Genomic DNA, 17,876 nt, shown 5'->3' on the forward strand with positions numbered 1-17,876 from the left:
CCGCGTTTTCTCAGCGACCGCTGTCCAAACACCCCGTCATCTTGACTATTCTCTCTTCTTCTCCAGCATAGGAGAGCAGCTCAGTTGCTCATACCTGTGAAAAACACCCTTTAATCAAGCTTTTTTTCCCCTTTCGCAAGCTCTTTTGTTCTTCTTCACGTCGCGACCCCATCTGCCCAACCTCACAGCAAGTCGACGCCATCACCCGTTTCTTTTACCTCTTCGCCCGTTCAGATCTCGTTCGCAGCTTCGATTCATACCTGTTCATGGCTCGATAATTCTCTTTCTCCTTTACTATCAGTCATAACAACGCGGGACGCGATGGCAGGATTCGGAACGGGCTCCTCCTTTGGAGGCTTTGGCTCCAACAATAATCAGCAGCAACAGCAGCAGAACACCGGGTTCGGATCAACCGGGTTCGGAAACACTTCTGGCAATACTGGTAGGTCGACCTTTTCTCCTTTTATCCCTCCCTTACCCATCCCCTGATCTTTACTTTGATTGTTTTTTTGGTTCGTGTTGTTTCCACCATGAGCTTGAGACGAGGAGATGCATTTCATCGGACCATGAATATCTTGTCCATAAAACTGCGACGCCAATACAAAAAGGCGCGAACGATGAAAAAATAAACTGCGACTCTGGAACAAACTCTGCTGGAAACAACATCGATACCACGCGGACATAAAGAGAAAGAGAACAACCCTCCTCTGACCAAGAGCTCCCACCTTTCGTCTCTTCTCTGGTATATTTAGGCTTTGGATCGACTCCTCTATTTGGAAATACCTCGAACACAGGTAATACATTTGGAAGCTCTTCCGGTGGATTCGGAACTGGAGGAGGTACGTCAAAACAGACCTTGTTTTATCCTTGTCGCCTTTTTTGAGATCGAGGAATGGGAATGGTTTAATTCGGCCGTCTCGATTTTTCTTTTCTTGGGATGGATGTTTCCTATACGATCTTTTTTCTGTCTCGCAGATCCGCGCCTGGTGGTCACGCATACACCCTCCAGTCACGCAGTTTTCTGGATTTCGCTTTGCGAAGACGGTTCGGAATTACGTTTGATAATGATCTGGATGAATGACTACCAGACAATATGGATATAACGCATCGAACTGTTTTCTCCGTCTTTAGGGGTTTCGCGGCGCCTACGCATGGGTCCGCGGGCTTTTTATACTTCTCTACGCGCGTTTTACTTGATAATAATCCATCTGAATACTAATATGGAATTTTGTTTTATTAGGATTCGGCACGAACACGAATACCTCCAACTCGATGTTCGGTGGTCAAAGTCGACCATTTGGTAGTACTACCACTACAACTACTGGCGGTGGATTCGGCGCAAACACTCAAACATCTGCGTTCGGTTCGTCCGGTTTCGGGACCAGTGGTGGTGGATTTGGCACAACCTCGAACACCGGTGGACTTTTCGGCAGCAAACCTACTACTGGTTTCGGAGCGACTAACAATCAAAGTGGCAGCATATTCGGAGGTGCTACGACGTCCAGCCCAGCTACCAACACTGGTACAGGGTTTGGCGCAGCAAGCGGCACCACAGGATTTGGTGCCAGTGGAACTGCTCTTGCCGGGGCGGTTCCCGCATCCCAAGGGACAGCCAATCCAACATTCAGCCCTTTCACTGAAAAGGATCCTGGTTCCTCAAACACCAGCAATTATCAAAGCATAAGTTTTATGGCACCCTACCAGAAATACTCTTTTGAAGTAAGTCATTTCCTTATCTAGAACATCGTGTTAGGTTTTAAGGCACGGGAACTAATATTGAGTAGGAATTACGAGTCGCCGATTACGAACAAGGTAGACGATACGGCAATGCTAGCGGTCAGCCTGGTGCCTTTGGGTCTTTCTCCGGGTTTGGACAACAGGGTTCGACTGGTTTCGGTGCGGCAGCAGCTAGTTCATCTCCTTTTGGTGGATCGACTCCAGCCCCCTCTGGATTTGGCACGAACCAGACGCAGAGCACGGGTTTTGGTGCTAGTACCTCTACCAACCCACTGTTTGGAGCGACAAAACCGGCCACTAGTCTGTTCGGCCAATCATCTACTACACCCCAATCTACCGGCTTCGGCACTGCTACGAACACCGGAGGATTTGGTACCTCAACTACTAATGCCTTTGGCGGCGGTAACACAGGTAGTAGCTTATTTGGGAACAACCAGCAAAAACCTACCGGATTTGGTACAACCTCAACCCCTACCTTAGGGACCGGATTTGGTAATACCCAAACAAACACAAGCAATTCCTCACCCTTTGGCGGAACAACTGCAACCACATCCGCTTTTGGTGGCCAGCAGCAACAAGGAACAAGCGCCTTTGGGTCATTTGGCCAGAACCAGAATCAGAACAAACCCTCGGCATTCGGCACCTTTGGTCAAACCCAGCCTCAACAGCAACAATCTACAGGAGGGCTTTTCGGAAATACCGCCACGGCTTCGGGAACCGGTTCTTTGTTCGGAAATAATACACAACAGCAAGGATCATCCCTCTTCGGCCAGCAGAATCAACAAGGCACTACCGGCGGACTTTTCGGAAACCAGCAAAACCAACAGCAGCAGAAACCTGGTGGTTTATTTAGTGGACTCGGTACTAATACCGCAACATCAGGAACCCCTAGCTTCGGTCTCGGTGCTAGCCAGCCTGCGCAGCAAGGTACCTCCTTATTTGGAAACCAACAACAGCAGAAGCCCGGGAGCTTGTTCGGCTCTACCCCTACCCAAGGTGGTGGAATTTTCGGGCAATCTAACTCGGCGCCTGCGTCTTCGGGCATATTCGGCCTAGGAAGCTCTACCCAGGGTACTCAACAACAACAGACAGGAGGGCTTGGAACTGGAGGAAGCAGCTTGTTTGGTCAATCTCAGCAGCAGCCACAGCAGCAACAGTCAACCTCTGGCTTCCAAGCATCTCTTCTCGATGGTAACCCATACGGTAGCCAATCCATCTTCTCCGGCCTGCCTCCACCAAACACTCCATCTCCAGGTCCACTAGCAACTCCCCTCTCCGCTAGCCTTAAACAAAAGCAGCGCACTCCATTGCCCATGTACAAAATTTCACCCATTGCCGCGAACCGTCTGGTTACCCCTCCCACGCGTCAAGGCTATGGATTTAGCTACTCTAGCTATGGAAGTCCCTCCAGCACTTCCAGCACCCCTGGAAACAGCAGCCTCTTTGGAGGAAGTTTGAGAAACAGCGGAAGTCTTGGCCGAAACTTTGGCAAAAGCTTGACTAGCAGCAGCCTCCGAAAGACCTGGGACCCCGAGACTGATAGCATTCTCTCTCCAGGAGCGTTCTCTGCTGGAAATTCTCGACACTCGAGTGGAAGTCTCAAGAGATTGACAATTGACCGCAGCCTGCGTACAGATTTATTTTCTCGTCCAGCTTTGACCAATGGTGACGAAAGTGCACCATCATCATCAAGCAAGCTCAAGAAGAAGGTCAGCTTTGATGATGCTGTTGCCCCAGGTGACTCCTTTGATAAGCCCAACGGCGCCATTATTCGTGTTGAAGCTGAAAGTGCTGAACCAACACCCGAAGAACTGGGATTCCTACGATCTGCTCGTAAGCAACCTCCCGCCAGCCCAGCTTCGGCTTCTAAGAGCTCGGAAGTCACCAACGGAGTTTCAAGCGAGTCTTCTACTACTTTAGGTAGTCCACAAATGGAGCAAGTTCGTGGCAAGGAATTAGCCTCAGTTCCTGAGAATGGCGAACAAGCTACAGTCACCACTCCAGCCAACAAGACTCTTGTTGTCGTGCCTAATGCCGACCCTAAGCCTGGTGAATACTGGATGAAACCGACTCGCGCCGAAATCAACAAAATGACGCGTGAGCAGCAAAAGCAGGTTACTAATTTCACTGTTGGCCGTGTCCGCTGTGGATCCGTTACGTTTAACCGACCAGTTGACCTCACTACCGTCAACCTCGACGACATCTTCGATAAAATTGCTAAAATCTCAATTCGGTCTATCACCGTTTATCCGGATGAGGCGACTAAACCTGCTCGCGGCAAGGGTTTGAACATGCCCTCCACTCTTCGCATTGAGAACTCTTGGCCTCGCGGTAGAGATAAGAGAAGCCCTTCGCCATTTACGACTGGCCCAACCTTCGATAAACATATCAACCGTCTGAAGGAGGTTGCAAACACCGAATTCATCGATTACGAGAAGGAGACTGGTACTTGGATCTTCACAGTGCCTCATTTTACGACTTATGGACTTGATTATGATGACGAGGATGAAGGTGAGAGCTTTGATCAAAGCACTTTGAGTGCCCCTCCTGACTCTGTCGCTTCAAATGATCAGACCCCCACGCAGTCGAGCACGCGCAATTTTGACGTTTCCATGAGTATCGAGGGCTCTTTATTCGGTGATTCAATTACTGGGGTGGAAGATGATACTTTTGAATTTAAGAGAAAAAAGGTCGTTCCCGGAGCCTATACTCATCCAGCGGCGAATGGGATGCAGGTGGTAGAAGAAGATATGGGATCCGAAGATGAAGAAGATCAGGATTCTTTTTTAGAGGACGGCTCCGCGGGTTCAGTTACTAATGGCAGTGAAGGACAGCTTGAAAGCATGTCAGCATCTGCATCAGAACTTGAATCGGACAGGGACGAGGATATGGAAATGGCTGGTTCTTTCCCAATCCCTGACCAAACCGTGGAGCTTACCATGACTGGCCCCCAAAAGAAATCTCACTTGTTCCAATCCATGCCTCGATTCGGCACCCCAACCAAGACCGCAGACCTTAACCTTAAGGGCAACTGGGCTGAACAACTTCAACGAACTATCAGTCCACGAAAGCAAGACCGACAAGCACTACGAGAAGCCCAAGATAGAGCCTTTATGGATAGGGACGACGAGGATAGCCCGACCAATGGATTGAAACGTACTGAAGAGCGCCCAACACAGTTCATAACCAGTATTGATCTTATGAATTCATTGTTCCGACAACCACAACGACAAGGAGCTTCTTCCACTCCTACTCAATCATCGAAAGCTAAAAGCGGTCTAGAGGTTTGACTCCCTTCCAGTTTGTTATTTCTATTCAAATCAATATTTTTCATATCATGTGGAACCAGAATGTACTTTAGTAATGTTTTGCTTAATTTGTCGTGTACTTAGCAAGAATGAATATGGACGTTTACTAAGATTTTTCTTATATTATAGTGGCCCTACCCTAAAAAACCCAAGACCTTTGCAGGCAAGCCAGGCGAAATGTCAGAATCCGATACGATGTTTCATAATTCAATCAAGGCAAGATGGGGCCCACTCGACGAGGTCCTCCTCCCAAGCAACAACTCTGATGGGCCATCTATTGGAGAGAAAAAGTTGGTGACTATTACCAAGTTTGAACAGGAGACCGCAGAGGTACGTATCTTATCCTAAGTTGTGGGAACCAATTTCCTAGTTACTTACTAACTTGTCACTCTTACAGTCCCAGAATCCTTTGCAGCTACAGAAAGCTCAATCAGTCGTTCGTCTGGTTGACAATATACCCTCCGCATCTTTGGCCATTCCCGATTTCGGTGCCTTGGCTAAGTCTGTTACAGACAACACCAAGCAAGCAGACATTGAAAGATGGGTATGGAACTTGGCTAATATCTTGTTCAATGACGGTTTGGAGGATGATATTTCAGATGGTGTTCCTCCTCAAATTCGCGAGCAATACCAGCATCGGATCAAGAAAGACCGTCTTAGCCGATTGTGGGAGACAATAATCCGCAATTACCATCCCGGCGGATTCGGTGATCTCAAAACGCCTGAAGAGCGTGCTGTTGCATACCTGTGTTCTCACCGTGTCGAGGAAGCATGCAAGATCCTTATTGAGTCTGGAAATCCACATTTGGCAACTCTTGTTTCTCAGATTGGCCGTGACGAAGGTACAAGAGATGCTATGCGAGGTCAAATCGAGTCTTGGCGTAAGGGTGGTATCTCTTGTGAAATCAGCGAGCCGATCCGAGCAATCTATGAACTTCTCGCCGGAAACTGTCTTCGCAGTGAGGGGAAGCCAAACGGGCCTCCAGAGGAGCGAATTTCAACATTCAACATTTCGGATCGTTTTGAGCTTGATTGGCTCCAGGCATTTGGTCTACGATTGTGGTATGGCATTTCAGACGATGATCCGCTTGAGGATGCGGTGACTTTATTCCACCATGACGTGTATCATGAGGGTGAACCTGAACACCCACTCACTGTGAATACTGAAGGCTCTAATGGACAAGCGACTAATGAGCCACTCGGCCGCGAGTCTCCTCTATGGGTTTTGTTGAAGTCTTATACGCTTGCCGTGAACAACGGAACGCATCCAGAAATTGCACCCATCCAAATGCCCGCAGCTATAACACCCATGGCGATTTCTAGCCACCTACTGCACAACCGACTCTCATTCCAGCTATTTCATCATTTATCCAAGGTTGTGGGACATTATGATGCCCTCGCAGTTGATCAAGCAAGAGCAGACCAGCTTGCCTGGGACTTTGCTTGGGAGCTTGCGACGGCTGAACAATATGCGCCAGCTCTGTTTGTGCTATTACATCTCTCTCGTCCCATAGACCGTGAGCGAAGTGTTAAGGAAATTTTGGGCCGTTTCGCGGCTTTACTCCCGACACCAACTACTGAAGGTGGATCCCCAAATTCCTTGTGGGCATACCTTACGGTTGAGCTCCAAATACCACCTGCCTGGATTTGGGTTTCCAAAGCTCTATACGCTCGCGCCGCCGGTGATATCGCTAGTGAAGTTGAGTGTCTTATCCACGCCAAGCACTGGAACGAGGCTCATGGAACCCTTTACCGTGTTGTTGCTCCTAAGGCAGTCATCGAGCGAGATTACGATACCCTTGCTTCTCTGCTTAAAGGATTTGGCGAAAACCCTGAGAGAAGAGTTCGGGACTGGATGGATGGAGGTGCAGTCTATCAAGACTTCCTACAGCTGGTAAATGCGAAGGGAGGATGGAGAGACCCGGCACCTCTGAAACGCTTACTAAATGCACTTGCAAATCTTGGTGGGAAGGTTGAAAAGTCTGCTTCCTCAAGTTTGCATGAACGAATTGCATTTAGAGAAATGAGTCGCATGGTTGCAGGGTGGGCTACAAGAGATGTAGGAAATGTAAGTTTCATCCTGTCTAACACGCGTGATAACCGAAGTGAATCTAACGTTCCGTCAATTAGAATATCGAGTCATCTACCATTCTTAACCTCCCATTGACTAGGGATGCTCGACTCACCCATACCGCGGAGGTTAGCAGACGTTACTACAATGCGATCATGGCCGGCGGAAGTAGTTGAATGGGCAAGAATGCATTAATCCCGATCACGCTCCCGTTCCCTGAACAATTTTAAAACCGTCATGACCACATTCGGCATCCCCTTTGTACTTTTCTTTGATAATATGTGGGCGTTTCAGCTATCGAATGCTTCTAATTATTTATCCCTTTTCTCCTACTGTTTTATTATCACCAATCATTGCAACATGTCCTATTACAATATGCCCTTGCCCTTGCCCTTTTACATGCCCCCTCATATGGCCCCTCTACCCCCCACACCAAAATCCACGAATTTTTTTAGATAGATAGCTAGCTAGTAGGTAGTTTGAATCATCAAAGAATGAACCTGAATATACAGATATCCCTCCCATTGCTCGAGCCTATATTATATTTTGAACACGAATACTGTGGATGAACGTAAACAATAGTAAAATTTCTAAAATATAGTAGTGCCCAACAAAACATATGAAACGCAAAAGAGAGCAAAGCACAAATATTTTGAACAAGTGAATCAGATGGATGACGAAAAACGACACTAGGGAATCAAGTGTTGCCACCATCCGCAATATACAGGGCTCAAGGAGAGCAAAAAGTGACAATGCGTGGTCTTCTTGTAATGATTAATACATTTGTTAAAAAGACAGGTTTACCCTCTTTCCCAAAAACCACTTCAACCCGGGATCGTCCGTTATCTACTGTCCGGGAGCGATCAATTTACCTTCTAGGCGGGTGTTTGGAGCCCAGCCACCAGCAAAGACCTCCTTGCCTCCGTTTGCCTCCGCATTCTGACGTATCCTTGCCTCGAGCTCTGGTCTGAAGTGACGGATCAATCCCTGGATGGGCCAGGCAAAAGCCTCACCCAAAGCACAAATGGTGTGGCCCTCGACTTGCTTGGTTAGTTCCTGAAGCATATCGATTTCACGTTCGCGAGCCTGGCCACGTTCGAATCGTTCCATCATTTGCAGGGTCCATTTGCTTCCTTCACGGCACGGGGTACATTGACCGCAACTTTCGTGGCGGTAGAAAGCTGATAGTCGGGAAATTGCACGAACAATGTCGGTGGATTTGTCCATAACGATGACGGCGGCGGTTCCAAGACCTGATTGTGAGTCCTTGAGGGCATCGAAGTCCATTATTTGGTCGTCACAAACGTGCTTAGGGAGGACGGGGGTGGAGGAACCACCTGGAATGACGGCAAGGAGGTTATCCCATCCGCCACGTACACCACCACAGTGACGGTCAATCAGCTCACGGAGAGGGATAGACATTTCCTCCTCGACGGTACATGGGTTGTTGACGTGTCCTGAGATACAATATAATTTGGTTCCCTGGTTTCTTTCACGTCCGAAACCAGCAAACCATTTACCACCACGACGGCAGATTGTGGGGGCCACGGCGACAGTTTCGACATTGGTGACGGTGCTAGGGCAACCGAAAAGACCGACGGCAGCAGGGAATGGAGGCTTTAGACGGGGCTTGCCTGCTTTGCCTTCAATTGACTCAATCAACGCAGTTTCTTCTCCACAGATGTATGCGCCCATTCCACGGTGGATGTAAACATCGAAGTCATAGCCAGACCCGCAAGCATTCTTCCCGATTAGACCAGCTGCATAGGCTTCGTTGATGGCCTGTTGTAGAACCGTGGCCTCCTCGTAAAATTCACCTCGAATGTAGATGTAGGCTGCTGTGGCATTCATGGCGCGTCCGGAAACGAGACATCCCTCGATGAGCTTGTGAGGGTCCTTGCGCATGATCTCACGGTCCTTGCATGTTCCGGGTTCACCCTCATCAGCGTTCACGACGAGGTATCTAGGCTTGGTATCCTTGTCCCAGTCCTTGAAGTTCATAAACGACTATTTAACAGATATTGTTAGATGACTACGGCGCAATGGAGGATGACGTTTTCTGAACACTCGGTAACCGGCATTCCACAAGATCAAGAATTAAACATACCCATTTCAAGCCAGAAGGAAATCCAGCACCACCTCGGCCTCTAAGACCAGATGTTTTGATCTCAGAAATAATCTATCCAGCAAAAACAGACATTAGCCCGGGTCCTCGTTTTGTCTCAAACATCCATCTAATATGAAGCCAAGACAATAGATAATAAACCGGGACCATCGGAACTCACCCAATCGTGGCCCTTGAGAATGATCTCTTTCGTCTTGTGCCAGTCGCCGCATTTCATCGCGTGCTTCAGATCGGGGGGATGTCGTCCATACAAATTCTGAAATATCCGGTCCTGGTCCTTCAATCCACCGTGAACTCTTGGTGGAGGCGTGGCAGCGGCATCCTGGACGGTAGCAAAGCCTCTCCGCTGCGTCTGCGTCTGCTGCTGTGCTAATTGCTGAGGCTGCTGCTGCTTCTGCGCCGGGGATGGCGCCTGTTTGGCGGCGGATTGCTGTGCAGTTGTCAAGCGAGGGAGAGCTGCGGCGGAGGCGGAGGACAGGGCGCGAGACGAGATGTAAGGGAGGGAGTGGGCTGTGGGAGCCACGGCAGCTCTGGAGATCATGATGGGCAGGTCACCCTTCGTTGCTCGACCCCAATTGAGCCCAATGGTAGACGTCGTGTTGGAGATGGGATATGCGTCTACTTTCTGCGTGAGGTTGAAGTTGGTGGTCAGAGAAGCCTCTTTGCGCGGCCTCCCATTGGCCGGGTCACATGACACTACATCTGAGAATAATAAGGATGATGATAATGATATTAATGATAATAATATACGGATGATATAATGATGATATAAGGATGATGGTGATATAAGGATGATGATACATACTAATGCTTATGGTAAGATGGATACTGTAGTTATAGGCTCATCTTTGTGCGACGACGACTTCTCGGATAATAGGTAGAGAAGAGCAAATATACGAATTTCAATGGAGATAAATATATGCATAAAGAGTAGACATAGAATATAATGATAAGTCTAGCATGGTAGAGAAGCTCGCTAGACTGTATCATAAATTGTGGTGGATATACTTTGCTATCACAACCAAGTTAACTACTACATCCTATGCAAATGTAACCGCCCACCACTCGGATAATTGGATATAACGGGCTAACGGTAACATAATGGACGATAGGCAAGTTGGTATATTTGATTTTTATGCGTTTCGAGGGCAGTAGCTAACTATCTCTCAGCTTCAAATATGATAGCCCGCCAGCTTCACTGCATCAGAAGCTAGAAGCAGACGCAGGATTGGTTAGCTGGGTAACGCAACTCGGCGGTGGGCTGAATCCCGCAGTTGAAATTCATAGAGATGCCGAGAAGGGAGCATGCCTTCGAGTCCGAAGTCTCGCGAAACTGGATGCTTCAGCACTTGTGGCTAGATGTCCCATCTCTGCAACAATCTCCATTATCAATGTGATGAACTTGGATCCAGAACTTCTGCCACACGACTTTCCTTGTTCTGATAGACTGTCCCAAAGCGCGAGAAAGACCGTTGTCCTTACGTTATTTGTGGCGCACCAGCAGCTTAAAGGGAGGGATTCCCACTGGTGGCCATATCTGAGGACTCTCCCTCGGACCAGTGAGCTAACATCAGTCCTTTTCTATCAAGGCGAGGACCTGGAATGGCTACGAGATACAAATTTGTATCATGCTAGTCAAGTGCATCATCAAACGTTAAAGGCGGAATATGATTCTGCGATATCTATTCTACGAGACGAAGGGTACCCATTCGCTGAATCATCCAGCTGGTAATAGCACCCCTAGGCATTTGGAAGAGTTATATACTTACGGACTAAATTTTCAGGGACCTTTTCTGCTGGGCATACACGATAATTGCATCTCGTGCTTTTACATCCAGGGTGCTACAGGCATATCTCTCCAAAAACCCGGCGCTCCGGCAGGACGAAGAATTTCAAGTTACGCTTCCCCTCGTCGATTCCTCCAACCATAAGCCGCTGGCGAAAATCGAATGGCGAGCCGAAACTGCTGAAGTAGGCTTGAAAGCGATTGATCGTATTCCCGCCGAGGGAGAAATCCACAATAACTACGGGCCACTCAATAATCAACAATGTATGGTCCCTCACTTCCCTTTCTCTTTATGTTTCCTATGTCAACATCTAATTGCTGGTAAACGCGATAGTAATGACAACCTATGGATTTTGCATCGTCGATAATCCATGTGACTTTCGCGATGTGAATGTACATGCTCCTCCAGATACGCCTCTGGCTAATGCTCGGCAGTTTCGATATCAAGAATTCTACGAGCCACATGGGAATCCATTGGAAGACAAGTGCTTTCTATTCAATGTATTTTACCCGCTGTCTAGCGAGGTATCCACTGCGGAAGAACGTGTATTCTCGCCAGGATTGCTGGACGCACTCGCCTTAACAAGGGTGATCACCAGAGAATCCCAGAATATCGAAGTAACGGAAGACCGAACATACGCGAACATGCGCCATTCTGGATCTCGCGTTGTTCTCAATGCATTATGCCAAGGTTCGGTTGAGCTTGCATTTCGAATCATCAAAATCAAACGAGGAGGCTACCTGGAAGGACGACCACAAAACGACAAGCAGAAAAATGCACAGATATACCGACAGAGCGAGTGGTCAGTTTATATGACTGGTTTAATAGTGTGTGAATGGGCAATCGCTCGGGCAAAATTACACAGTCCTGATGTGTTGGAATCCCTTCTCAAAAAATATATCTTTTACATTCCGAGGTTGCCTGTACGCGAGCGCCTTGAGGAGATCATTAGAGGATCAGGATCTATACTTGAGCAGCGAGGTGAACTATTCCTCGGCAGTGATGTGGTAGAGCTGATACCTTCGCCGAATATGAAAAAAGTTGTTGCGGGTTTTATCAAGGAAATATCCAGCTTTATTGATGAGGCCATTGACCCCTCGGACCGTGGCCTCCCATCTGATACATTGACATATAGTATATTTCTCCTTGTTTGTGCCGGGGCGAATGAAGCAAAGAAAAATGCACCAAATCACCCGGAGACACACTCAGAGGCTTTAGCGGGCCTTCTCTCTAAGCGCCTTGAGGAATATATTAGCCAGCTAATGGGCTGGTATCCGGTGGGCAATTTACAGGCTACCTTTGGCGATATTGACGAAGAGCTAGAAAGCGAAATACGGTCTATATACAGCGCAATCAGAGAGGCGAAGTTAAAACGACCCCATCCGTTTACGTCGCTAGAAGAGGTTATTGGGCCATCCAATGAATGGCTGTCTGAAATCAAGCTGAGATGGGCGGTTTGTGTGGTTCAAGAAGAGGAGGTTACAGTTATGAAAGAACCGCTAGAGATGGTCTCAGGGGAAATCTCAGATGGGCATGTCCAGATGGTTACTGAGAGCTATTTCTATCTCCCTCAGCTCCCAGCAGGTTGCTAGTACCAGCCATGCGAATTGATACATAGACCAGTTCACACCCCTCGGTTATTATTCCTATTGAGTTATAAACACCGAATGCCCTCTAGATTATAACAAGGAATCAGATAACAAAAAATTTCTAACAAACCCCTTTGTTCAGGGATTTTAAGGGTAGCAAGCGCATCTTAGACGGGTAAGTCTAGGTAGCTCGACGCGGAAGCCGAAACCACTTGTGTCTGTAGCGAATGTTGGGAACTCATTGTCTTACTCGGACTTCATGCCTAGTGTATGTGCTCCAGTGTATTTACCACTATCTTGCGGTCAATCTGCGAAATAAAAACATCACAAGACCCCTTTGGTTGTCTTGTTGGATAACAAGACATTGAAAACAAATGGAAAATTGATGAAAGTTCATATGCACAGCGGAAATATAGAAAAGTGACTCAAAAAAGAGTACAGAATGTGGAAGGGGTATAAGTATTGTACAGAGAAGGGTGAATAGACACAGATAGTTGGAAGAATGTACCCGAAGGGAGGATTGAGGTATGACTGTTGTAAATCCATATATGGGTTCAGATAACACGCCTTACACAATGAGGCTCGCTAAATGGGTTTGAATGATTGAAGGCACGACAGATACTAGACTGAGGCTTAATTCGTCACCGATCTCTTTCCAGGTACTAATATCTCCACGAGACCATCATCCTCTCCGTCACTGTTATCCTGATCCCTCGCAGAATCCGGGGTAAGTTCTCTCTCCTCTGGATAACCTGTGTCCTCGAGGGTGTGACCGGAGCCTAAAAAGGTTGAATAGCCTAGTGCTTCCTGTATTATAGTCTCGTCGTCTTCATCGGAGTAAGAGGTCGAAGGCCCAACCATATCGCCCATTTCATCGTCGTCATCGAATGCATCCACGGGGAGGCGGAATTTCCGTTCGACGCTTTCCATGGGAAGACTACCGTCTTCATCGGATGAGCTGTCCGAGTATCCGCTCACTGTCTGAAAACCAGAAAACAAGGAACCCTGCGGCTTTATACCTTCAGGTAAGGTTCCTGAAGAATCGTGGACAGGTTTACTTGAACCATTCTCTCCTGTCGGAAAGGCTGCATATGAAACATCGTCAGTGCTGTTCACGCTTCGATTATCGGCATTGCCATGGGAGCTCTCACCATCCTGCTCTGGATGCTCATTGGCGGCGGAGCCGGAAGCCGCCTCGAGAGCTTGTTGCTTTTGGAGAGCGAGTCGTGCCGCAAGTTGGCGTCGGGCACGCGACGGTCCAGTACTTAGAGGGGCTGGGGGAGGTGGAAGAATTGGGATGGGCTGAGTCTCTGAGTTGTCGAATATGCTTGCCTGTTTTGAGTCATTTTTGTTAGCTCGTAGAATATCCAAGGTAAACGTAACCGAGAGAGAACATGAATCAACAAGGCGTATAATATAAAACAGGAGGTAGCAGCATCAACATAGAAGGTAGGTGGAACATGCAGCATGATAATATCCTGTTAGAAGTATAGGTTACGAAGACCTGTAGACAGAAGTGAATCTGCCAACAGAGCCAGGAAACCTTAACTAAACAGGATTGAATTTGATGCCATAGAAGCGAGATACTAATAACATCCATAGTTGAGGGGAGGCTGATATAAGCCGAATCCTAAGCCATAGAAATCCCCAAAAACAAAATATAATATCTCTAGATATCTCCGTGATATATGGATATATATATCAGGAAATGAAAGTTAATGAACTTGAGAAACGTTGCACTCATATAGAGGAGGCCTCTACTGTTCGTCTCTCATATCAATATCTTCGAACCAACCATCATCACCATATTTTAGACTTACAAGGCCTGACCCAATTGTCTGGGAATCATGATGATCTTGCCGATCTTCCATATCCTCATCTTCGTCATCGCTCGAGCTGCCAAAGCCGCTAAATAGAGACACTCCGGTTCCGCTAAGGTTGCTATTGAAGCCGAAAGCACCGCCGGACGCCGATGCTTGGTTGTCGAAATTGAGATTATTCAACGAAAAGCCGCTGGAGAAGCCTCCATTAAGACCAGCATCAGCCAATGCTGATGAAGGACCTTGGAGAGCCGTGGGGGCGCTGATGGCATTTAGAACCGCTTGTCGATGGCTCATCGTAATATCGGGCTTCACGCCGCCTAGGATGGCATTTTCTCGTTCCCTAGTATCCGAGAGAGCATGCTCAACGTAGTCAATCCAGTCAGGGTGGGTTAATTTGTCCATAACCTGCGGTGATAACACTTCACGTGGGTGACGTTCACTGAATTTCACAACCTCTTCGGCAATAAGCGTTAGATGGCCCATGTTACCAAGTCTCATTTTATGCTTAGCCTCAGACTCTTCGCTGCGTCGTTGTGCCTCGATTATTTGCGTGGTTATTTGAGCAGTTTCGAACAAATCGATGACTAGAGCCCTGTTAAAGCCTTGCTCCATTGAGCCGTTAAGTAGCTGCTGAACAATGTCATAGACCACATTATGAAGGAAGTTGTTCCAGGGGAAGCGGAAGAAGTAAGACTAGAAGTGTCAATGTTAGTAATTAAATGAGACTACATCCGCTAAAATAAACAAAACAAAAAATATAAGAACAAGTCGAGCAACTTACTAATACCGTCGGCACAACTTTGTGCTCGTGGAACATTATTTTCATATTATCTCCAACAACCGGCTTGCCGTCTGGTTCTCTTTGGATATATGGGTCGGCGTCATAATTGGACTCTTCGGGCGTGGGCTCGTTTTGAGGTGTTGAGTGTGCATTTTCTTCCTCTGATAGTGTTGGGGTGCTATCTGGTGTCGGTAGCGTCGATGGCGTTTCTCTTGTATCGGAAATTTGAGGTTGTTCCGCACCTGCAGCAGTTACCGACGAGTCAGATGGTTTAGAAGTTATTTCTTCTTTTCCCGCATCCTCCGTTTCTTTGCTAATCTGAATGTCTTCTACTTTTTCTGTTAGGTTAGATGTCGTCGGAGATGCAACGGACTCGGGGACGGTAGCTTTTCCACTGTCAGTCTTAGAGTTGTCATTGTCGGGCGTACTGGTTTGATTCGGAGGCGTTAGTGGTTCGTCGACGAAGTCGTCTCCAAGGCCTAGCTTTGGAACGTTTGTGAACGTGTCAGCAGTAGATTTGCCGTCGCTCTCAGAGTCCTTAACTCTGTCAACAAGCACGCCGGATGAGGTGATCTCTTCGAATGCATCATCTTCTCCGGTGTTGGCAGTCTCCGGTTTTCTGAATTCTTCAGGAGAGGAGGTGTCCATGGCCGAAGCCTGGGCGCCATTTGTACCATCTGCATACACAAAGCCTGACTCGTCTTCTTGATTGTTGTGGAACCCTTCGGCTCGCAGCTGTTCTCTCTCGAGGTCTCGGGCCTGCATATCTCCATGGCTTCCAGGTTCATTATGTAAACACATATTACTGCAGTGCAGTAATTCGGCCATAAGCTCACAGGTCTTAAATCTGTCAAATCCAAGCGGCTCAATGGTTTCTCCCCATGCGGTGTCAAGCTGAGAAGCCTCCGATCTACTTTTTTTGTTCATTAATTCCATAAATTGCGGAACATGGCTGGCGAATGCCTTCAACATGGTACCGAGGTATATTGGGTCATGGGTGGTCGGAGTAGCATTGCGATTTTCTGCCATCTCGGGATCATAGTCAGGGTTGTTTTTGCGGATAATATCGATAATGATACCAACTCCAACCGTGAGAGGGTTCCCGCCCTGAATCATGGCCGATATTAGTGTCTGTATGCATGGCTCAGATACCAATTGCCGAGTCAAGCTGTTGGGCCCTATACATGGCTGTTCATTTTGCGCAGCATTTGCAGATATCGTCACAATGGCTTTTAGCAAATCACCAGCGGCTGTCTGAGTGGAAGGTGGGTATTCATGCGAGATATATGATAGGAAAGTGGGGATAAGGTTCTGGGTTTGGAGCCACTTTGTCTCATATTAGAATCGATAAGGTGTTGGGGATCTCGGATATGCATGAACTTACCTCTGTTACATTTTGCTCGTCGATTTTGTCCAAAGTGATTATCTTCAAGACCAGATCCATAACCAATGGGTTGTCAACATGTTGCAGTAGCATCGGAATGACATTGTCCATAGTCATTATGAAGGCAAGCATAACGTCCGTCTTCTGGTCCAACAATACTTCATTGACTTTTACAAAGTAGCTCGTTTGCACAGAATCCAAATCTCCTTTTCTGAACATATATTGCCAAAAGCTTCGCAGAGCATCCTCATTTTCCACCATGGCTTCAATGACCGACCATGAGGGCGACGACAATACCTCCGAGGCAATATATGCGTACTTTAGCCGATTTTTTTCCGCCTCCTCTAGGTTTTTAGGCTCGCGGCTCGCCTTTGGCGATATTTTGGGGAACTCCGAAAGCTGGATTTGGCCTTCATCAGCTTCTTCCGTAGGCTCTGGTTCTTTCTTGTCCTCGTCAGGCTTCGTTTCAATCCCCTCTTCATTATTATCATAATCATTGTGGTCGTCATCGTCGATAAGACTTGGGGAGATAATGATATCAAACAATCTCCTCAAAACATGGTCATCACGTAAATACTCTATCAATCTTGTATTATGTTGCTTAAGCTCCTGCATTAGGTCCGATTCGTCGAGAATGTCCTCCACCTTAACGTCGGGTTTATCAAGGAGCGAGTTGATGGGCGACACATTGGCGTAGCCGCCATATTTCCAGAACATGATGAATATTCGATTTGCCGGTAAAATATACGAAACTCGTTATGCATCGAAAAACAGTCCGGGTATCGCTGGAATGTCTGCGTCGTTTTGGATTCCGGATCCGGAATGGTAGAACGGTGGAAATATATGCACAAGGGTTCGGCGTTAGAGTATTCTAGAATATATGGTCGACGGGCGGCGGCCGAGGGCTTTGGGGTTCTGTCCAGGATCGTCCGTAGATTCGCATTGATCGAGGGAGGGGAAGATATTACACGACGAAGAGACCTAAGGCTACATGGGGCCGTTAGCAACAGAAGGTAATATATTCGGCCCGGACCAGCGTGTGTGCAGGTCTGCTGTCGGATCGGGAGACAGAGAGAGCCATCTGAACGGTTGAACGGCTAGTTTCCGTATGACGTACCTGACAGATGGAAAGGGGCACTATATAGAAGATGAACATCCAGGTGGAAGGGGGAAGCTGCAGGTGTATCAGGTACTTTTTCAAGAGCGTGGGATCTTCAAGCTTCCGGTTCTCGCGTTCCGGTTGGCGTGGTGGTGCTTGGTTCGCTGGCGCT

At 47.6% G+C, this 17,876-nt stretch overlaps 4 protein-coding genes across 4 annotated transcripts; 2 read left to right on the forward strand and 2 right to left on the reverse strand.

Annotated features, from left to right (window-relative positions):
- Positions 1-321: 321 nt before the first annotated feature.
- Positions 322-7,292, forward strand: GIQ15_04120 (nucleoporin nup189; the record flags this gene model as incomplete). The annotated part of the gene is made up of 6 exons (XM_033551537.1): positions 322-442; positions 1,241-1,719; positions 1,785-5,021; positions 5,175-5,375; positions 5,443-7,113; positions 7,176-7,292. The coding sequence occupies 6 exons, from the start codon at positions 322-324 to the stop codon at positions 7,290-7,292; spliced, it is 5,826 nt and encodes a 1,941-aa protein (XP_033405267.1).
- A 670-nt stretch (positions 7,293-7,962) lies between these two features.
- Positions 7,963-9,782, reverse strand: GIQ15_04121 (NADH-ubiquinone oxidoreductase 51 kDa subunit; the record flags this gene model as incomplete). The annotated part of the gene is made up of 3 exons (XM_033551538.1): positions 7,963-9,123; positions 9,224-9,295; positions 9,402-9,782. 3 exons carry the CDS (start codon positions 9,780-9,782, stop codon positions 7,963-7,965), a joined length of 1,614 nt encoding a protein of 537 aa, XP_033405268.1.
- A 1,581-nt stretch (positions 9,783-11,363) lies between these two features.
- On the forward strand, positions 11,364-12,620 carry GIQ15_04122 (SET domain protein; the record flags this gene model as incomplete). Its single annotated transcript, XM_033551539.1, has 1 exon — positions 11,364-12,620. The coding sequence occupies one exon, from the start codon at positions 11,364-11,366 to the stop codon at positions 12,618-12,620; it is 1,257 nt and encodes a 418-aa protein (XP_033405269.1).
- Positions 12,621-13,250: 630 nt separating this feature from the next.
- On the reverse strand, positions 13,251-17,322 carry GIQ15_04123 (SIT4-Associating protein ser/thr phosphatase; the record flags this gene model as incomplete). Its single annotated transcript, XM_033551540.1, has 4 exons — positions 13,251-13,949; positions 14,438-15,133; positions 15,222-16,547; positions 16,606-17,322. The coding sequence occupies 4 exons, from the start codon at positions 17,320-17,322 to the stop codon at positions 13,251-13,253; spliced, it is 3,438 nt and encodes a 1,145-aa protein (XP_033405270.1).
- Positions 17,323-17,876: the final 554 nt, after the last annotated feature.

This window comes from Arthroderma uncinatum (genome assembly GCF_011692745.1).
Source record: "Arthroderma uncinatum strain CBS 119779 chromosome Unknown scaffold3, whole genome shotgun sequence".
NCBI lineage: Eukaryota > Fungi > Ascomycota > Eurotiomycetes > Onygenales > Arthrodermataceae > Arthroderma > Arthroderma uncinatum.